Source organism: Panthera tigris, chromosome B3, assembly GCF_018350195.1.
Source record: "Panthera tigris isolate Pti1 chromosome B3, P.tigris_Pti1_mat1.1, whole genome shotgun sequence".
Lineage (NCBI taxonomy): Eukaryota > Metazoa > Chordata > Mammalia > Carnivora > Felidae > Panthera > Panthera tigris.
In genome coordinates this window covers 52,488,785-52,512,155 of record NC_056665.1, presented here as the reverse complement: position 1 = coordinate 52,512,155, position 23,371 = coordinate 52,488,785, and the positions used below count along the sequence as shown (strand labels likewise).

General features: G+C 37.5%; 1 protein-coding gene across 2 annotated transcripts in view; it reads right to left on the bottom strand.

The window, feature by feature from the left end:
* Positions 1-23,040, bottom strand: part of DMXL2 (Dmx like 2) — a 152,286-nt gene extending 129,246 nt beyond the window's left edge. For both annotated transcript variants that reach the window (XM_042988851.1, XM_042988852.1), the window contains exon 1: positions 22,707-23,040. In XM_042988851.1, coding sequence (XP_042844785.1) covers positions 22,707-22,793 — 87 coding nt within the window. In that variant the 5' untranslated portion in view covers positions 22,794-23,040. The remainder of the gene's footprint in view (positions 1-22,706) is intronic.
* Between the last annotated feature and the right edge of the window lie 331 nt (positions 23,041-23,371).

Sequence of the window (23,371 nt, the reverse complement as noted above, 5' to 3'; positions counted from 1 at the left end):
AGATTGTTTGGTCCCACCCCAGACTTACTAAATCAAAATCTTCATGGATAAAAGAATTTCACAATATCTACCAAAATTTTAAATATACTTTTTGATCAAACAACTCTTTAATTTACCCTACAAGCATACTTTTAAAAGTTTGCCAAAATATATGTAGAAGGATAGTCACTGCCTTACTATTTGTAACAGCAAAAACTGAAGATAATCATACTGTCCATCAGTAGAGGAGGTTAAATAAATTACTGACTATCCATATACTGGAACACTATGTAGCTACTAAAAGTTTAGACACCACAAGTCTAAAATGATCTCAAATTCCTCATCAAACTAATAATTCACATCAAAAGGGAGCAACTTGTGTCTAGTACTGGCTTCCTGGAACCCACAAGTAGGCATTACCTACGATTTTATATAATATCTATGATCATGGCGGGAGCAGAACCCCCCAAACTACTGCACACTAACAGTTTGCCAAAGTACAGAGGAAGCATATTCTTACTCTTTAGCTAAAGAGTCTAAAGCAGGGAAAAACAAGGGCCCCCAAATCAGTCAATACTGAATCACATACATTCTATAACTGAAATCTCACAAGATTTTAATGATTTACATAAGCATGTGTTTAGTATCTGTCAGGTTCCCACTACAGTGGAATGTCCATCAGAGCAAACATCCATGTCCTGTTTTACCATGTACTCCCAGCACTTCGCATTAGCAGCCCTCAATACATATACATATAGTGAATAAATGATTCAAATCTTCCCAATTTCTGGCTCTAGAAGTCTCAGCACATTAAAACCTAGTCAAAGAACATGAAGTTCAGACAGAACTGACCAACTTTACAATAGTACCTACACAAGGAAAGAAAGATTTTGATTTTCCAGCCTAACAGTATATGGATTTAGAAGACCTACCAGAAGGGAATCTACCAAAGCCCTCCTCAGTAATTTATCATTTACTGAATACTTTACTATGATATAAGGCCATCTGCTAGGTCTTTAGGAACAATGTATCTTCACAGACCACCTCTAAAGATGGAGAAATCCAAGCCCAGAAAGGTAAGTAGTTTGCCCAAGATCACAGAGTGAGGATTCGTTTGCTTTATAATAAAGCTCCTGCTCTTTCCCACTACTTCACCCCACCTCTACTCTATTAAGATGTCTTCCTAGTAATAGAAGGCCTACGTTCATCCTTGTAATCCCAAGTAATTTACCACAGCCCCTAGCACAAAGTACTTGGTAAAAACCAACAGCTAATAAGGTTTATACAAAACCTAGAATTACTTAAGAGATTCCCATTCTCTCAATTTTAGGGCAAAAGCAATTTTGTTTCCATTCTTCTTTTTCAGAATTCGGTCTTTAAGAGGAAGAATTTACAGTGCAGGAGGAAAAGAGGGTGCTCACTGGAACTACACACAATTACTAAAATGAACCCATGGAGTAAGGAGTGGGCTCTTTCACTAGGTAAAAGAAATATCATGGACTTGGCGGAGCATACACTATTCCATATTGGGACGTAAGTCACAGGATCGTTGCTGGAAAGCAGGAAAGGGGGCAGTAAGCCTTTTCTGCAGCAAACGGAATCCCTTAGCCAGGTTCTTCTTCCCTCGGGTTCTTGGCAGAGCCACTGCTGTGCCATAGCACTATACACCAGTTATAACAGTACCAACCTATAAAATGTTTTGTCTCAAAGTCAAGGATATGATTTGGCCCCAACACAGAGACAAATCCCAAGAAAAGAGAAAACATCTTAGAAAAACACACTTTCCCTCCATTCATGTGGGAGGATTTCTTTTATGGAAGAACTGAACTGCCCTGATGAGGATAAAGAATAACCAGCTGACAATCATGTCATATTAAGAGAGAATTCTGTAGCACAAGCCCTAACATCAAAGATATGCTTCAAATATATTAATCTTCACTTGCTTTAACCTTATCATTGGAAAACAAATCCATCCTTTTAGAAAAAAAAAAAAAACTAGTCTGTGCTTTGAGCGCTAAAACCAAGAGTTTTCAACCTGGATGTAAGTCATAGATGGTCTCAGGAGGTCTCTGAACTCCTGGAAATTATATTTAAAGTCATGTGAATGTGCTTTTTTTCTTGTACCCACAAGACAAACCCATTAGTTTGTCTAAAAGAATCTCTTCCTGGAGAGCCCAGGTGGCTTGGTCAGTTGGGCGTCTGACTCTTGATTTCAGCTCAGGTCACGATCTCACAATTCGTGGGCTCCCTGCTATCAGCGTGGACCCTGCTTGGGATTCTCACTTTCTCTCTCTCTCTCTGTCCCTCCCCCACTCCTGCTAGCTTACTCCCTCTCTCCAAATAAATAAAACTTTAAAAATGTTTTTAAAAAGAATCTCTTCCTTAACAAAGTGCAGAGTGTGTCATATAACCCCATAATAATTCTATGGAAGCTAAAACTTGAATATTTGTTATTACCAACATTTTTTTCTGTTTTTAGTCGTGATATCCAAAATTTCATTAGACAGGCACTGCCAATTAGTTGAGGCTGAAAAACAAAGTCACCTTCTTCTTTTACCTTATCTAATTTTCACTTGATGAAAAAAATTTAAATATCACCTTTGAAGTCATTAGGTACTCTGAATTAATCTATTATTATTATCATAATAAAGATATTGCTGCCTTCTCTAGAGGGTTAATGTCACTGTGAACAATTAAGTGTATCTGAATATACACAACACAATCATTGTCCTAACTTCAGTTTTATATATAATTGCCTTAACCACATTATTTTCAGAAAAGCAAACAAATACTTGTATCCCATACTGTTCTGATTTTTCAGATTTCCTTTAAGTCTTAGATAAAGTATAAAGAAATAAAAAGTTGTTTGTTTTTTTTTAAATCCTACACAGGGGCACCTGAGTGGCTCAGTTGAGCATCTGACTTCAGGTCATGATCTCACAGTTCGTGGGTTTGGGCCCCACGTCAGGCTCTGTGCTGACAGCTCGGAGCCTGGAGCCTGCTTCAGAGTCTGCGTCTCCCTCTTTCTGCCCTTCCCCTGTTCACGCTCTGTCTCTCTCTCTCAAAAATAAATAAACATTAAAAAAAAAATTTAAAGGAGTGCCTGGGTGGCTGAGTCGGTTGAGCATCCGACTTCGCCTCAGGTCATGATCTCACAGCTTATGAGCTCAAGCCCCACGTCGGGCTCTGTGCTGACAGCTCAGAGCCTGTAGCCTGCTTCTTTTTCTGTGTCTCCCTCTCTCTCTGCCCCTAACCCACTCGCATTCTGTCTCTGTCTTTCTCAAAAATAAACAAACATTAAAAAAAATTTTTTTTAAATCCTACACAAACATGTCTTTTCCTATGAGAACATAAAATACAAATAAATGAATTACACAGGTATTTTCTATGGAATACCTGGATGCTCTATCATCCTGGTAGTTACAGGGTCAAAGTTTAAGGTCGCTGAAAACTGTTGACATGTATCTAAATTTAAAAGAAGAAAAGCACTGGTGAACTAAGGTATTAAGCATGCTGAAAGGTTTATCTAATTTAACAAGGTATTGCGGTCTTACCAAGAGTATTACTGTTAAATTCCCACCTCTCCCTGAGAGTGAATTTTGACTCATGTTAAGTATGCTCACTCTTCTACAAATGAGGGTACTTGTTATTAAGAGCTAAAAAAAATAATTACAAGAATTATAAGAGGTACCATTTACTGAAAGCCTACTGGGTAACATACTATGTAATCTACATTCCTAGTCTCTTTTTCAAGACTGCAGTAATCCTAGAAGTTAGCTATTATTGACCCCACTTTAATATAAGGAAATGGAAGTTCATAGGATTTAATCAAATTCTTAAGTAGCAAGGTAAATATAAGGCTGAGAGGCAAATTCAGGTCTCTTTACATTGTTATATCCACTTCACTTATGACCATCATTTTGTTTTCTATTGCTCAAATTTTTGTTCTTACTGGTTTGTTAATTACATAAATTCATTTAAATTCTTCATTTCAGCTGTTCTAAAACAAAAAGCTAACGAGAAGACAGGGTTGTCTGACTTTGATCATTACTTGGTTGGGTCAAGTTATCTATAGACAAAGTCTTAAAAGGCCAGCCTTGACCTATGAAAAAATCTTATCAAGAAAACAAAGCACATATTAACCAAAATTTCCCAAGAAAATATCCTTTCCCTCTTCCTTTTAGTCACATAATTAAATAGCTAACTGCTTACGCTTCTCAGAATTAAAAATTAACTTCTAGGGGCACCTGGCTGGTTCAGTCAGTGGAGCATGCAACTCTTGATCTTGGGGTCATGAATTTGAGCCCCATGTTGGGCTCAGAGATTACTTTAAAAAAATTAACCTCTAAAACAAATAGATTTCCTTTTTGAATAGGATCATTATTAAGCTAGAGTTTTCATGTATCACTTACTCATAAAAGCCACCTGTAAGTTAAATAAACCATTTTAAATGTCTGATTTTAATGTTTTCAGCAACAAGATTTTCTTTTTTATAGAAAATGCAACACATGCTAATTTAAAAACTAAATCGGTGGGGAGCCTGGGTGGCTCAGATGGTTAAGTGTCTGACTTTTGGTTTTGGTTCAGGTCATGATCTTAGAGTTTGTAGGATGGAGCCCCACATCAGGCTCCACCCATGCTGACAGCACAGAGTCTGCTTGGGATTCTCTCTCTCCCTCTCCCACATTGGACACACTCTCTACCTCTTTCTTTCAAAATAAATAAACTAAAAATTAAAAACTGAATACAAAAATTAGTTCACCTTACCCTTGACCACTTAAGGAGTGATTACCTCACAGTTACCCGTGAACCCTTCCTGAAATGTTTAGTGTATATATATGTATAAACATTTTTTATATAAAGAGATTATGCTATACACAATTCTGCAACTTCTTTTCCACTTAATTAACAATTTGTCTTGAAGAACTTTCCTTATCACAGAAGGAATTATTTTATTCTTCTTAATAGTTGCATAATCTTCCATTTTGTGGCTTTGCCATAATTAATTTAGGTTGTTTCCAGTCTTTCACTACCATAAAACGTGCTTCAGTATAACACCTATGTATTTATGGTATTACACATATGTGTGCAAGTATACCCAAAGGATAAATTCTAAGACATAATTTACTGGGTAAGTGATTAAAATCAGTAAGTACTGCAAAATGCCCTCCAAAAACACTGTATTTCCCATAGGTATAAAAGTACCTGTTTCTCCACTTCCTCACTAACCCTGATAATCCAATCCAACAAAACCTAGCTTCTCCCTGTTGTCTTAATTTCTATTTTTATTAGGAGGAAAGTTGAGCATCTTTTCATATATTTATCAATCATTTATATTTCTTTCTCTGAAAACTGACTATTCCTGTTATTGGTCAATTTTTTTACTGTGTCTGTTCTGAATGACTTATAAGAGCTCTTTACAGATTAAGGAAATTCACCCTTTGTCTATATAGCTAATAAGATTTTTTTAAATGCCTGAACTAAAGATAGAGTAAGCAAAGGACAAATCATTATTTTTTAATTGAAATAGTGTATTTATATAATACACAATTTCAATTTGAAAAGTTATATATATAGATCACAGTAGGCCATGGACTAGTTTAAAGGCCCAATTTATGAAGTACCAGGAAAGTTTATAAATTTATGTATAAAAATATAGAGTTTTCAAAATGAAATTTAAGTCTACAAATAAGAGTACTTATCAGCAATACATTCAATCAGCCTCATATGCCTTTCTACAGGTTTCTACACCTAAAATCAAACCCTTAACCTTTATCAACTACTGCCTACCATCAGCACCCCCAAAATAGATAAGCTTCTTGCCAGTCAGATGTTAAGTCCATCATACAGTTAGAAAAGGGGGAAAGGGTAGTATTTGAACAAACAGCTCTTCTCTCCACATGACTAAGAACGGACTTTACTAATATGATTCAATCATTCTAACAGCCTAAAGTCCACTCAAGAATGCTGAATGAACAGAATAAATAAATGAGAAAGAAACTAAATAGTATGCAAAAAGCTAAGAGCACAAAAATTACCCCAAGTCAACGACAAGCGAAGCAATATCAGAAATAATATAATAATAACTGTATGTGTGGTAACCAAAGGTTTGTTACTTTTAGAAACAACACAGCTCACATCAGGATATGCAAAATTAACAGACTACTTATAAAAGTAGGAAAAAGCTAAGCTGCAAGTGGTATACTGAGTGAAACGTAAGACAAAACTTAGTAATATATAAAAACAGGGGTGCCTGGGTGGCTCAGTTGGTTAAGCGTCCAACTTTGGCTCAGGTCATTCTCTCATGGCTTGTGAGTTCTAGCCTGCATCGGGCTCTATGCGGACAGCTCAGAGCCTGGAGCCTGCTTCGGATTCTGTGTCTCCCTCTCTCTGCCCTCCCTCCCTTGCTCACGCGCTCGCTCTCTCTCAAAAATAAATAAATATTAAAACAAATTTTTAATAATATATAAAAACAAAAATCTATGGCTGAAAAAAATAAAAACGCAAGAAATACTACAAGTGGGAAAAAAAAGAAATATTACAGTGTTTGTGATTAAATAGTGAGACAAAATGATTGTTTTAATTTCTTTGTAACAACCCCAAACAAGCAACAGATCTGAAAGAACTTCCTTCAAGTAAAATTAAAAATTTAAATTAAAAAAAGAACAATCTTTAGGATTAGTCAAAAAGCAGCCAATTTTGATAATTTACTGACAAAATAGATGGAGCTACAACAAACTTCTAAATACTAAGCTAAAGAGAAACACAGATACCCACAGTACAAACTAAACTTATTTCTATAACCCTGAACACAGAACAAAACATGGGTTTTTTAAAATTTACTGATGCTCAATAATATCTGATAAGCAAAGGAGACCTTGAAAAGAGAAATATGCAATAATTAATTAATTTGTCCTAATTAAATATTACAAATACTGCTCTATCTCCGGCTTGCATGCATTCTCACTAAAAAGTAAGTGTGGAAGTAGAAATCAAAAATCATCTCTTCTAAATAACTATTTTATGTCAGTGCTGAGAATAAATCACTCAAAGTATTACTTACCAAAAATTTCTAAGGGAAATCACAGCAGTATTGGTAAAAGTAAGTCTCATGGACTGGCCAACATGCATAAAAACCTACCCAACTTTCAGCTTCAGATCTGTTCTCTAAAGCTTGAGATATATAACAATTTTGCCTCACAAAGAATAATGTAGTAAAATACTACTTTTTTAAATGGTTACTTCTAAAGAAACACAATATTTTTTTATATTTAATTATTACAAATACAGACAATAAGTGACTCAATATTTTGTTCCTTAATTTGTTAATAAATTTTACATTTCAAAGAACCTTAACAGTACATTATCTAATATGTACCAATATTAATACGTAATGTTTGACAACTTCCAATTTTGCAACTACTGGAAATTTCCAGATATTCGGTTAACCTAAATACTGATATTTTGAGGGAGATGGTCCTGACAGTGTTCCAAAAATCATTTCCCAAATAATTGATTAAAATATTAAATTATAATTAAACTCTCGATACAATACCATCAATATGATGGAAAGAACATATTCCTGAGAATCCAGAGGTATTAATACTAACTATAACAATCTCTCTGTAATATTTCCTTTATCAGTCAAATGAAAGATTGTGACTAGATCACTTCTGAGACTCCTTTCAATTTTTAAGCTGTAATTCTATGAGTACACAAATTTGCTTCAAAAAGTCCTGATAAAAAGATTAAATAATCCAGTGTGCACTATTTTACATAGAAACCCAGCTAAATGGTCTTTGTGTTGTAACTCTTTCCCCTACTCACAGCTGACAGGATGTGAGGACGGTCCAGACTAATGACCAGTAGCTATCAGCCAGATGAAAGAGATGGGCTAAGCCAGGCAAAGTCCACTCAGGAATTCAAACCATAAGACCCAGAGTTAGAAGGAAGAGCTAAGCAGACAAGTCATACATGTTCAGGGATAAGTCAGCAATTTGAAACTGAAACCACCAGTTTAAAAAGTAAATGGATCGGGTATCTAAAAACAAAAAACTCATGAAAAAAACAAGTACATAAAATCCCTAAGAGAAGGCAGTCTTGATTCTACCAGCTTTTTAGTTCCAATAACCCTGAAGCCCAATTGCACCTCCTAAGTTCTTTGTGTATCCTGAAATAAACCTAGCTTTTACTTCAGTTCCTCTGTCCCTTGTGCTAAAACCAATACTGATACAAAGATTGGGACTGCATAGAACAGGGCTTCAAAGAAAATGTGGAATTGGCTATGATTAGATTATAGAATTAGAGTAGAGAATGCAATGAGGAGGACAGACTGGAAAGCTAGCAAAACAGGATGTATACAAGAGATACAGTTACTAAAATAGTCATATGTGATTCTTTGGGACCTAGAATATGTCAGGCATACCTCCCTTTTTTATGCTTTGCTTACTGTACTTCATAGACACTGTGTTTTTACAAATTGAAGGCTTGTGGCAACCCTGCACAATATTTCAAACTTTTTCATGATTATATTTGGTATGTGACCTTTTATCAGTGATCTTTAATGTTATTATTGTAATTGTTTGGGAGTACCACAAACCATACCCATAGAAGACGGCACACTTAATAAACGTTGTATGTGTTCTGAATGCTCCACTGACCAGCCATTCCCCCCACCCCACTCCTTGAGCCTCCCTATTCCCTGAGACACAATATTTAAAAATAGGCCAATGAATAACCCTATGATGACCTCTAAGTGTTCAAATGAAAGAGTTGCATGTGTCTCCTTTTTTTTTTTTAACGTATTTATTTATTTATTCAGACAGAGCGAGTGAGTATGCAGCCAGGTGCACATGCACACAAGCAGGGGAGAGACAGAGAGAGAGGTGGGGAGAGAGAATCCAAGCAGGCTCCATGCTGTCAGCACAAAAGCTTGAGGCAGGGCTCAATCTCAGGAATGGTAAGATCACGACCTGAGCCAAAATCAAGAGTCAGATGCTTAACTGACTGAGCCACCCAGGGAGCCCTGCATGTCTCACTTAAAATCAAAAACTAGAAAAGATTAAGCTTAGTTTAAAAAAAAAAAAAAAAAAAAAAAAAAAAAAAGGCATGTCTAGAGTTAAGATAGTCCAAAATCTAGGCCTCTTGTGTCAAACAGCTGGCCAAGTTGTGAATGCAAAGGAAGAGTTCTTGAAGGAAACTACAAGCGCTTCTCCAGTGAACACCAGAAATGATAAGGAAGTGAAACAGCCTTACTGCTGACATAGAGAAAGTTTTAGTGGTCTAGACAGAAGATCAAACCAGCCATAACCTTCCCTTGAGCCAAAGCCTAATCGAAGGGAAGGTCCCTACTTTAATTCTATGAAAGTTGAGAAGCTTCAGAAGAAAAGTTTGAAGCTAGCAGAGGTTGAGTCATGAGGTTTAAGGAAAGAAGCCACCTCCATGACATAAAAGGCAAACCATGCAAGTAATGATGTAGAAGTTGCAGCAAATCATCCATAAGATCTAGCTAAAATAATTAATGAAGATGGCTATACCAAGCAACAAATTTTCAAAGTAGATAAAAGAGCCTTATGTTGGAAGAAGATGCCATCTAGGACTTTCATAGCTACAGAGGAGAAGTCAATGCCTGGCTTCAAGGGTTCAAAGGATAGGCTGACTCTCTTGTTAGGGGCTGATGTAGCTGGTGACTTAAGCTGAAGCCAATACTCAACTATTCTGAAAATCCTAGGGCCCTTAAAAATGATGCTCAATCTATGGGCATTGTATGTAAGCCAATTTGACAATAAATTATATTTCTAAAAAAATGATGTTCAATATACTTTGCCTCTGCTTTACCAATGGAACAACACAGTTTGGATGACAGCACATCTGCTTACAACATGGTTCACTGCACATTTTAAGCTCACTGTTGAGTCTTACTGCTCAGAAAAAAAAAGATTCCTTTCAAAATATTACTGCTCACTGTCAACACACCTGGTCATCCTGGAGCTGTGACAAAGAAGTACAATGAGATTGGTGTTATTTTCATGCCTTCTCCCACAACATCTATTCTGCAGCCCATGGGTCAAGGAGTAATTTCAACTTTCAAGTCCCATTATTTAAGAAATACATTTCAGTTCGGATGACCACTGGGTATTATATGTAAGTGATGAATCACTAAATTATATTCCTGTAATAAACATATTTTGATTTAAAAAAAAAAGAAAAATGCATTTCATAAGGCTACAACTACCATGGATAGTGACTCCTTTGACAGATCTGGGTCAAGTAAATTTAAAGCTTTCTAGGAAAGATTTTGTAAAATGTCTCAAAAGTTACTTTGTCTGATGTTTCCTCATGATTAGATTCTGAGGATTATCACAGAAACATCACAGTGTTCTTCTCATTGCATTTTTTCAAGAGGCACAATTGTCAATTTACCCCATTCCTGGCAGTTAACTTTGATCAGTTGATAAAGGTGGTGTCTGCCAGGTTTCTCCTCTATAAAATTATTTTTTCCTTTATAATTAATAAGTACCTTGTAGAAAGATATTTTGAGGCTATGTAAATAACTTGTGACTTATCAAAATTTACCCACTAGTTTTAGTATCTACCGGACATTTCTTGCCTAAAGTTACTACTAAGATGGTTGCCAAATGGCAATTATCTAATTCTGTCATTTCATTATTTGTTAGTTGGCTTTATGGGGCACCTGGGTGACTCAGTCAGTTGAATGTCCGACTTCGGCTCAGGTCATAACCTCGCCTTTGTGGGTTCAAGCCCTGCATCAGGCTCTGTACTGACAGCTCAGAGCCTGGAGCCTGCTTTAGATTCTGTGTATCCCTCTCTCCCTGCCCCTTCCCTGCTCATGCTCTGTCTCTCAAAAAAAAAAAAAAGAAAGAAAGAAAGAAAGAAAGAAAGAAAGAAAGAAAGAAAGTAAGTAAGTAAGTTATTAGCTGGCTTTCTTCTGTAAGGAAGAGTTTTCTTTATTTCTGTACTTATTTATATTAGTAAGGGTCATGGATTCTTACCTCATACAAAGGGTTATAATCTATTATTGTCACTTATCTCTATGCTCTAATTGTCCCTGATTGGGCGAATAGGAACTCTTTAAGTTATTAGAAATGGTAAATAAATTCAGTAAAATTACAGAACATAAAATTAATACCCAGAATTATCATAGTTCTGTTTCTATACACTAGGTAGTAGAAAGGGAAATTAAGGAAACAACCCCATTTACAAGTGTTCCAAAGACAATAAAATACCTAGGAATAATCTAACCAAGTTAAAAGACCTGTACTCTGAAAACTATAAAACACTGTTGAAAAAAATTGGAGATGACACAAATAAATAGAAATATACTCCATGCTCATGGATTAGAAGAATTAATATTGTTAAAATGTCTATACCACCCAAAGCAATCTACAGATTCAATGTAATCCCTATCAAAATATCAACTACATATTTCACAGAACTAGAATAATTCTAAAATGTATATGGAAAGACCCCAAATAGCCAAAACAATCTTGAAGAAGAAAAAATCTGGAAGTATCACAATCCCAGATTTCAAGATATACTACAAAGGTATAGTAATCAAAACAGTATGGTACTGGCACAAAAACAGGCACATAGATCAATGAAACAGAATAGGAAGCCCAAAAATAAACCCACACTTATATGCTCAATTAATCTACGACAAAGAAGGCAAGAATATACAATGGGGAAGACAGTCTCTTCAACAAATGGTATTTAGAAAATGGGACAACTAGATGCAAAAGAAGGAAACCAAGACCACTTTTTCACACAATACACAAAAATAAACTCAAAAGGGTTAAAGACCTAAATGTGATACCTGATACCATCAAAGCCTAGAAAAGAACATTAAGCAGTAATTTCTTTGACATCAGCCTTAGCAACTTTTTTTTAAGTTTATTTATTTTGTGAGAGACAGAGAGACAGTGTGAGTGGCTGAGGGGTACACAGAGGGGGAAAAATGGAGAGAATCCCAAGCAGGCTCCACACTGTCAGCACAGAGCCCAATGTGAGGCTTGAGCTCACAAAATTGTGAGATCATGTCCTGAGCAAAAATCAAGAGTCGGACACATAACCAACTGAGCCACCCAGGCGCCCCTGCCTTAGCAACATTTTAAAAAATCTCTCTCCTAAGGTAAGGGAAACAAAAACAAAAATAAACTATTGAACTACATCAAAATAAAAGGCTTATGCACAGCAAAGGAAACCGTCAACAAAACAAAAGGACAACCTGCTAAGTAAAAGATTTGCAAATGATATATCTGACAAGGTATTAATATCCAAAATATATAAAGAACTTATACAACTCAACAGCAATAAATTTTCTATATTCCTTCTAAAATCTTTATCATTCCGTATTTCATACCTACATCTGTAATCTGCCTGGAGTTCTTTTTTTTTTTTTTTTTTTTGTAAATGGGATGACACAGGGGCCAAGTTTTATTTCTTTCCTATATAGATAAGATGTCCCACAAAAAGATCAATCATTCTGTACTGCTCTACCATGTCATCCTTGACATAAATCAAACATGAATAAATGTGTGAGTCTGTTTCTGGTGTTCTGTTTTATTACTCTGATGTATTTGTTCTGAGGAGGCTACCACACCATCTTGATGTTCACGACTTTCAAGTCTTGAGCTGGACAAAGCAGTCCTCTCATTTGACTGTTCTTTAAGACTGCCTTATCTATTCCTGGCCCCAACTATTCCTGTAAAATTTAGAATCATTCTGTCAAATTCCACAGAATCCTCGTAAGATTTTGACTGGCAATATATCAAAGCTATGAATACATTTGGAAAGAATTGATAAATTTACAGTAATGAATCTTCCAGTCCATAAATATGGAATTTATCTCTCTAAAGTTTTACAAATTTTGACCATAGAAGTGTTCTACACGCATCATTAGACTTACTGCTAGGTCCCTGATATTTTTTAATGGCATGAAAAATAGTATCATAGTTCCAGTTCTAAATAGAACCACAATAAATTATGTCTCTCCCACTGAATGTAGCCATAAAACATGAACAGAATGCATGAAGCTGCTATTTGAGGACTCTGAAAAGTAAATGGTAGCAGGTGAACTACGAAAAAAGATCAAAATTTGAAGTCTACCATACCAGCACTGAGTTTAACTAAAGTTAGTACAAAACCAAGAAGCAAAAACAGAGAGCTCCAAGAGAAACCATTTATTTTTGGCTGAAGAAGTGGGAAAAATAGTCTTAGTTTTCAAAGAAAGGAATGGAGAATTCTCCATTTATCCTTTCCTTTCTCCATTTTCTCACATTCCAGCCCCCAAGCAATCCCACAGCTCCCATAAAAGGAGCTATGATTCCAAGAAAGTGAGGTGAACCCCCACTGCTTTTTTTCTTTCCCTATCGTACTGCTACTTGGCACTGAACACAGGTACACACCCAGGGAGTATAGTGCAGAGTAACTAAAGTCTCAACTCTGCAGCTAGGGAACCACAAAGGGGAGCCCTAGAAACCAGAAAGTGCTACGGAAACCACAGAAAAGGAAGAGCTCAGAACAACGATCCAATAAACTTTGTTTATAAACTCCTGGGCTCCATCCCAGGCTACACATGCATAGATCACACCTTAAAAAGAAGAGCAAAAACCTCTGAGAACTGAACTACAGGAAAGGCCACTGACCAGGTCCTTTACTGGCCACTAGGAGGAACATACACAGGATATATCTTACTGGGACTCAAAGGCTTTAAAAATGGAACTGACATTGAAACAACAACCCATAGAAGGCTGGTGTGAGAACTTCCAGCCTAAATCCAAACAAGTAGACTGTCTGCTAAAACAAAAATATCAGCATTCTCTGTAGGATTTACACAAGATCCAGAGTTTCATAATTTAATGTTTTTAAAAGTCCAGTTTACAGGGGTGCCTGGGTGGCTCAGTCAGTTGAGTGCCCCACTCTTGATTTCAGCTCAGGTCATGATCTCACAGTTTCATGGGTTTGAGCCCTGCATTGAGTTCTGCGCTGACCACATGTGCAGAGCCTACTTGGGAGTTCTCCTCTCCCTCTGCCCCCTCCAGCTCGCTGTCTCTGTCAAAATAAATAAATAAACTTTAAAAATAAGTAAAAGTCCAGGTTACAATCCAAAATTACTCAGCAATACAAAGAACTAAGAGAATCTCAACTCACAAGGTAAAGGAAAAAAACAATCAACACACCTAGATGTTAAAATTATCAAAAAAAAAAAAAAACATTAAAGTGGCTACAATAAAATGCTTGAAGAGGTACAGGTGAACACTCTCAAATCAGTAATCTAAGCTTCCATCTTAATCAATTAGAAAAGGAAAGCAAAACAAATTCAAAGCATGCTGAAGAAAGGAAATAATAAAGAGCAGAAATCAATGAAAATGACAAGAGAAAAATAATAGAAAATATGAATGAAATAAAAATCTGGTTCTTTGAGGGGGGCCTGACTGGCTCAGTCAGAAGAGCATGTGACTCTTGATCTTAGGGTTGTGAGCTCAAGCCCCACATGGGTGTAAAGATTACTAAATAAATAAACTTTTAAAAAATCTGGTTCTTTGAAAAAAAACAATAAAATGCATAAACCTCCAGGAAGACAAAGAAAAAGCGAGAAGAAACAAATTATGAATATGAGAAATAAAGGAAGGAATACCAGCACTAATCTTGCACACATTAAAGAGGTAATACTAAAACACTATAAACAATTCTATACACATAAATATGACAAAGAAATGGATCAAAAACGCTAATTCCTCTAAAACAAGAAACTACAAAAACTCACCCAAGATGAAATATATTACCTGAATAGTCCTTTAACTGTTAAAGAAATTTTAGTAGATTTAAAGAATAAATGACAACAACTCTACGTGACCCCTGACAGAAAATAGAAAATGAATACCTCCAAACTCATCTTATGAAATCAGCAGTACAATGATACCAAACCAAACAAAAACAATACAAGGGGGTGGGGGGTGGGGGAACTATAGATCAATATCTTTAATGAACAAAGATGCAAAAAGCCTCAATAAAATACTAGCAAACTGAATCTAGCCATAAAGAAAAAGGATAATATACAAGTAATACAAAGCTAATTCAATTCACAAAAATCAATGTAATCCACCATATGAACAGTCTAAAGAAGAAAAATCACATGATCATATTAATCAGTGAAGGAAAAACATATGACAATATTCAAGATCCCTTCATGATAAAAATTTCCAGCAAAAATGGAATAGAAGGAAATTTGCTCCATCTTATAGGACATTACAAAAACAAATAAAACCTAGTACTAGTCAGTGCAGTAACTGCAATAAAGCAAATTAGACATGACTGAAATAGGATTAGCAAATGGATTAGAAGAAACCATCCAGAATGCCGCAAAGAAGGATAAAAAAGAAAACAGAAGAGAAAGGATATTAGATATAGAAATAAAGTGATTAGGCCCAATATATGTTTGATATATTACTCTCATAAGGTCAATGGGGAAGAGGCAATTTTTAAACAGATATTACCTGAAATTTTTCCAGATTTGATAAAATACATCAATTCACAATTCAAAAATCTCAAAAGTCGCAAACAGGATTGACACATTCACAAGATTTTACTATGACACAACATAGTAAAACTTCAGAAAGACAAAAAAATCTAAAAGAAGCTAGAGGAAAAATACAACTTTTAAAGAAGCAGTAGGCTGGTAGCCGACTTCTCATCAGAAACATCAGAGGCCAGAAGACAAAGGACTGACATCTTTACGGTGCTGAAAAGAAAATACTGTCATTCTCTACCTAGCAAAAATACCTTCCAAGAATGAAACAAAATGAAGACATGTTCATGCAAACAAAAGATGACATTACAACACCAACAGATCCACACCAAAGGAAATTCTATAGAAGCCTCTCCAGGAAGAAAGAAAATGATCCCAAATGGAATGTGAAAGACACAGGAGGGAATAAAGAATAAAGTGATAATAAATACATAGGTAAATGTAAATAAGCACCAACTATGTCAAATAATAATAAGATCTTACAGGATTTATAAACATGAAGACTTACCACTGAAGGAGAGATCATAAGCAGGAAAAGAATAAAAATGTTATAAAGGGTCCCTGTATTGCCTGAAGGACTGTCATGCCTGAGCAGACTTTGGCAAGTTAAATGGCAATTTAAGAATACAAGTTGTAATTTCTAGGATAGAAGCAGAGTATACAACTTTAGGACTACTACAGGGAAAAAAAGGAATGAAAACAAAATCATTTCAAAAGAGGGAAGGAAGGAGAAAAAGGGGTGCTAAGAGCAAAGGGGACAAATATGAGATGGTAAAGTTAAACATGAATATGTCAGTAATAACGTTAAATATAAGTGAATTAAAAGTTCGGGGGTGCCTGGGTGGCTCAGTCGGTTAAACGTCTGACTTTGGCTCAGGTCATGATCTCATGGTTCATGGGCTCGAGTCCCGTGTCAGACTCTGTGCTGACAGCTCAGAAGCTGGAGCCTGCTTCAGATTCTGTGTCTCCCTCTCTCTCTCTGTCCCTCCCCTGAGCATGCTCTTTCTCTCTTTCAAAAATAAATAAGCATTAGAAAAATTTTAAGTTCTAGTTAACACAAAAAATTAAATCCAAGTATAGGATATTTAGAAGACACAATTCTGAAATGCAACTACACAGAAAAATTCAAAGTAAACCAACTGAGCCACCCAGGTGCCCTTCCCCGGTTTTTCTTAAAGTCACAGGATGAAGACATCATGACTTAGTACAAATTAAATTAAATCCTGAGAAGCCTGACTTTCTAGAGAAAGTGGCCCTAAAGGAATGTCTTCACTGATAATCTAAGAAGGTATTATTTATAGTTTTCAAATCATTCCACCAACTTATGTACTTAGTGTTTAAAGGAGTCTCCCTCTATGCACTGGCCCTTTTATACCTACTGACTTCTCTATCAGAGGGATAGGAGATAAACATCTTATTTTGCAGGCACTTAGAATGGGAGGAGAGGAGAGCATTAAACAAGCCCTTAGCAATCATGAAATGAGAAGTTTTGAGAAGAAAAAGCACAGGCAATTGGGTTCACATATATGCATCAAGTCCCAGGGTAACAATGAGCTATATCTAAGAGAAAGAAAATACAGTCATACCACCTGTGTAAGTTGCACCTGCTTCCTCAATAACAGGTTCTATATCCTGTTACATAATGAATTAGGGTTTCAGAGCAAAAATGTAATACAAAAGGATTCTACAAAGTCAAAAAGACTGAAAACACTAACATTTCTATTAAAATATTTGACTTCCAAACTTTCTTTAAAAAATAACCCACAAGCTTGAAAAGACTTATTAAATGTGAATTACAGATATTTTCTATCATTATCCCCTTTTAAATACTGCTTTGCTTTCTGTCATAGAAGGAAATTAAATTGGTCAGGCATGACTTGTTTTTCCACTGTGCCACTGCGGTTGTAACCCAACACCCTGTGCTCTTTTTGATAATTAAATACTGAGACTTTGATTTGTTCTAAAAACTTCCCAAGACCCAAGGTAAGGTACTGATTGTAATTTCAAAAGTCATCTTTTAAATACCTCAAATCCTAAGAACATAAAGTAGAGAAGTAAGTATATCTACAGGGTCGAAAACCTGAATACAATCACATTGGCCCCATCTCCCACTTCATATTGCACTGTGACAGTCCGGGGCAACTATTATCTACCATCCACTGAGGGTACAATCATAAACAAGAGCCATCTTCTCCACTGTGAGCCCAAAGAAGACACACGATTTCATAAACACTCTGCGTAGCTTATTCCTTGAGCCAGAAAGGACGTCCCTAACTGTAAAGTCAGACCAACTGTCTTATAAGTGGAGAGGCAATATACAAGAGACTATAACTTCACCACAACTGCATTACAGTTCTGGTCCATTTTCCCTTTCGCCTCTTACAAATGTCTAAAGAAGTCCATACAATGCTCATTCAGGGTCTGAATACTTAAAAAGAACCTAATTTAAGAACCTCATTTTACAGATGAAAACCCTAAAAAAAAGTTTCAATACTTTATCCAAGGTCACTTAAGTTGTTGGTCTCTGACCACTCATTTCTAAGGGGGCATTATTTGGGACTTGTACCACAGTTTCTGGGTAGCTGCTAAGAGTCTCCCTGCTATAAGCAGGAAGGCTAACTAACAATCTACACAGGGACATAAGTAAGAACTTATATAACCTCCTATCTACCTACAGGTTCACACCAAACACATGCCCACAAAAAACTCTGAAAGGTATCAATGTACATAAACAAGAAGCTACTCTGCAGGAATAAACCAGCTGTCTTTTCTTGGAAAACAACTCCACTCTAAATTCTTGACTGCTGTCTTTCCCTTTACTATCAGCACAGGCTGTCAATAGCTGTAAAAGTTGTTATAGACACTGATAACCCACCAGCTAAAAAAGCACTCTTCTGTCCAACTTCCCCACTCTCCTGGCCAAATGTGATCTCTTATTCTTCAATTCCCACAAGAATATAAGTGCCTCACAACACCACACAGCCAGCCAGCTGTGGTTAAGTACATGTCTTAACTCTAAGTAGATAGCAGGTTCCCATACTTCTTCAATAAACTCCCCGAAATCACTACTATGCGTTTTTGTTCTCTTGATGTTGCTGTTGCTGTTAATCTCCAGAGAGCCTCATAGACCTATGTGCTCAACAAACATTTGCTAAATGGATATAAACAGGCTGATCATTTTCCAAATTTGGTGTTGACATAATTCTAGGACTGGAATGTTATTATACCACAGTAGAATTAAAATATATCTAAATGCCAGGGGGGGAAAGGTCATATAACAGTAACTTCTAAAGTTTAAATGAATGTTTTTGCATTCATTACTAACTTTCTGGTGGTACTTGAAAAAAACAAAAAAACAAAAGCTAAAAATCTATAGGTAACATTTGCTAATTATATTTTTCAACATTCTGAGGGTGTTTTCTTATTTACTGAGGTAGTCTTGTGGAGGCTTTTTTAATTGTTTTGTGAAGGAATAGTCACCCAATAATTTACCTGTTATATCACACCATTCCTTGGCTTTTGTTGTTCTTGCCATTCAAAAAGGCCTAATACCTTTCTGTCTTTACAACTGTCAATCTTAACATGAAATCTTTTATCTTCCCAACTATATGTGATCTCTTTCATCTGCCTTACATTATAATTATGTATATCATTTTTAATCTCTACCAGTATATGACCCTGGTAGGGAGTGAAAATGACTAATTTTTTTAAACTTTGATTAGTGTGTTGAATTCATATCAGACTGGAGTAACATCAACTGTCCCTATATAACTGAAAATACAGTCTGTACCCCTTAAGGCCAAAATGTGAAAAAAAGTTAAACTGTATTAATAATCATGTACCATCATTATTTTAATTGATATCTTAATGCTTACAGAAAAAATTTTAAAAACCTAAAGACTATTTTTCAGGAAAGCAATAAAAACATAATTAAGGAAAATTAACACTATCTGTTACATTAAGCTCTAAAACATTCACTTATAAGAAGGTAGCTGGGAATGTCTCACTGACCAAATACAGACAACAAAGCTCATACATGGCAAAATCATCTCCTTGGACTAGCTGGTACCTGATTTACTACAGGATAACAGTATTTCCAGAACTTAGATCTTGAATGATCAAAAGATAATATATACAACCACACTTATGAAATCATAATTGCTTTTAAAAACCACTAACTGCCCAAACACAAGTGAAAAACCATCCTAGCACATGTTAGCACTACAGATACACACATCACTGGGACTGTCCACTACAAACTGCACCACCATGACAACATAGCACAGATTGGGCCATGGTGACATGAGCAGTCATTCACAACCCAGTTGATCACACCACCCACTACCCACCACGCACAGTGCAATATATATAACACACTGTTTTTCAACTACAATGTTACGAACACTTCAAAATTCTTTTAGAACAATTCTTTTTTAAAGACTTGTAGTTTGTAAACTCTGAAATAAATGATCTACTCTATTTTGAAAAGATCCTCAGGTTATCATCAAAGATATCATTAGTTAAAACCCACTGTCTACTTGCAAGACAGTCTTTCTTTCCACATTGGCCACGTTTGTGCCTTTCAAACATACACATACCCTTCAAAGCAAGTACTCTGATAGGAAAGAAACATACTACAGAGAAAATCCTTCCAGATGAGAAGTCACAGGACCTCCATTCCAGTCCTGGCCAGTCCCCTTTTTAGTCATCTGACCCAGAACTAAAGTTTTTCATCTGACTGTTATACAAAGCAAATGGCACACTCTATGTAAAAGAGCTTTACTCTTGTTTTTTTATTGTTTATTTTTACTATACTAATGTAGGCATTCAGTTGATTGTTAGTTGATTCTAGAGTACGTGAAAACAGCTTGTTCTCAATTTTTTTTAGGCAAATCTGTTCTTCTTAGAGTCCAAAAGGTCATTTGTACTTCATGATGAAATTATAACCGGATCAGTTCATTCAAAACTAAGATATTAAAATGATATGGTGTGCAGCATGTGTCTGTAAATGCCAAAGTGCCAAAATAATCAGACTCCTAGGCAGGCTCCTAGGCTTACTCCTAGAAGTAAATTTTGAGTTATATTTAGGAAAATAAAAAGGGTTCTTGTATTGCAACATAAAAACGCAGGGCAGAGTAAGAAGATTAGTAGGTCTACAGCAGAGGGGCCAAGGTGAGGAGTACATATAATCAAAAATAAAGTCAAAGATGACAAAAGAATATCTGACAAGTTGAAATCTCATAACACATCTAACAGGAACTCTTAATATTCTTGAGCCAAAAATGATATGGTGAAATGGTATTTGAAGAAAATTATCCCAGCAGCTGTGTGGAGGATGAACTTATCAGAGAGGAGTGTCAGGAAAACCAGTTTACAAGTGTTTATTTTAAGTAATACAATTTAAGTACTACAATAAGATGGTAACTAAGAAGATGAAAAGGGATAAATCTGATAGACACTGTAAGGAGTCAGCCACCCTTGGTGACAGGTTGAATTAGGGAGGTGGTAAAAGACTTGAAAATGATCTCAAGGTCCTGGTCATGGGTGGCCTACATCATAACCACACCTGTGCAATGCTGACAGTTCTTGCACTGGCTTTTCCAGACGGCATCTGAACCTCTTTAGCTCTTTTCACTGTTCCCACAGAGACACTGCTCCACTTAGGTGGAAACAGAAAACTACCACCACCATGATAGTGTGGAAATACCCTATAATCCAAGGCTCCAGATTTCTCGATGAAGGAAGCCTACTCTTCTAAGGCTAGGGAACTTTCTCCCCACCTACAGAACTGGGGAGAGGGGAATTTCCTCTCTCGATGCCCCAAACTGTCTCTATACACTTGAAGTCCAGCTCAATTCTACACAGATTTTTAGATACAAAACACAGATGACACCACTGATAGGTCATGTGTAACAAAATAAGTCAGCCAAATTATATCCATAAAGGTTCATTCTAAACTGAAACAAAGCAAAGTTGATTACATTTAAAAATTAAAATGGCCAAAAGGCAATCTTATGGGGTTATTTTTAATGTATCGTAACAATAGATAAATTCTGTTCCAGAATGCACTGTGCTACATAATGATTCTGCAGTTTTGCTGGAGCTTTTCTTATTTCTGCAGCTTTAAACACATGCTATTGGAAAGCAGACATCAAAGTGTTTTCCTTGTGTAAAAAACATACCATTAAGCTATTTCCAATTTTATCAAGCACAAGTTATCAATAACAATGTGTATTTGATCAAGATCTTATGACTACAGTGTCTTCAAAGAAGGATCCTGAATAAATTTAATAAAGAAAAGGAACTTGTTTTGATCCCTGGGAGTCTGTCTATGGGTAAAAAGAGGTTCTAGGGCTTAGTCAGAATTAGCTGTAATAACAACATCCATTCTCCAAAAGGACTGATGGTCCAAGCTCATTGAGAAAACATGTCTTTTCCATCGAGATATTAAAGATGTTCGAATACATTATTGTTTACACACACTTTACCCGCACAAACAAAAAAAACAGTTATAAAATTTTCTCATTGCCTTAGTTTAAAAACAAATAAACCAGCCTACCTTGCAAACGGATTATATATTACCTAGGAAGGTTACCAAACTGATCTCGTGATAAAAAGCTCTCCAAGCCACTGTCACTCTAACCCTTCCATTTAGATTTTTTTCGGGGGCAAAGAATGAAATGCCCTATTTCCTTGTTCGAATTAAGATTCTGCATATCAGGAGATACAGAAGATCAGGTCGTATCAGGTTTAAAGCCACAGGCGGGCAAGGGGAGCCAGGTGCAGCATCGCCTTCATGCTCCGAGACAAGACCAAGTCTTCGCCTCCACGCCGAGAGCAGGTGCGAAAAGGACACTCTGGGGTTTCAGCTACTGCAACCATCTTCCTCCACCGCAGACCCGGGGCCGCCCTAGGAGAGGAACCTTCTAGTCCAGTCACCCCTGGGGGCCCGTCTGCTGAGGGCAGACGGCGCGGTGGATTCCTAATCCTTTCCCCTGACGGGTAATTTCCTACACCAGCCCAGGGATTCACAGTCCCACGCCCGCCCCCCGAAATTGGGCTGCAAAGGGCGCGCAACTGGGGCCCACCACCACCTCACAGCCTCCCCTGGGAGGCGTGGGCCGGGACAGGGGCTCTCAACCCCCGGTCTCTCCCTCTCGAGTACCCGGACGCCGCTCACCGTGAAGGGGACATCCCCGACGCTGCCCACAGAGTAGCAGTTGTCTCCAGGGTTGACAGCCCCGGTGAGGACCTGATGCAGATGCATCTCCGAAGCCTGGGCTGCCAAGGGATTGCGCGAGAGGAGCGACGAGCCACGCGCCCGGCTGCGAGAGCGCTTCCCCCTCCGCCTCCCTGGGGACCCACCCGGCGGCGGCTCCGGCTTAACGCCTCGCCCCCCTCTTGCCTTCCCCCTTCTTCGTCCCTGCCATGGGAGCTCCTCGACCGCTGCCGCCGCCCGGATCGCCGCTCGGCTGCGGAAATGCCCGGATGCTCCCACTGCCTGCTGCACCGGCGCACAAATGCGGGAGGAGCGCAAGGGTGCGTGTACGGCGGGGGCGGGGGCGGGAGTGGAGGGGGGGGGTGGTGCCGAGGTAGCGCGTGAGCCGGGAGCGTGCCGGAAAGGACGCTCCGCCCGAGAGAGAAGGGCGGTGCGCGCGCCCACCCCCAAGGGAGCCACAGTAGAGTGGGAGGGCAAACCCCTCCTCCCGCTGCTAGGCTTTTAGCTCAGTCCCGCTCCCCGCCGCGCATTTGCGCGTGCGCGCGCAGTGGTTTCCAGGGCAATTGCGCGCGCCGCGTGGACCCTTGTCCCGGGATTGCGCGCGCAGACCTGCGGGAGTTCCCTCG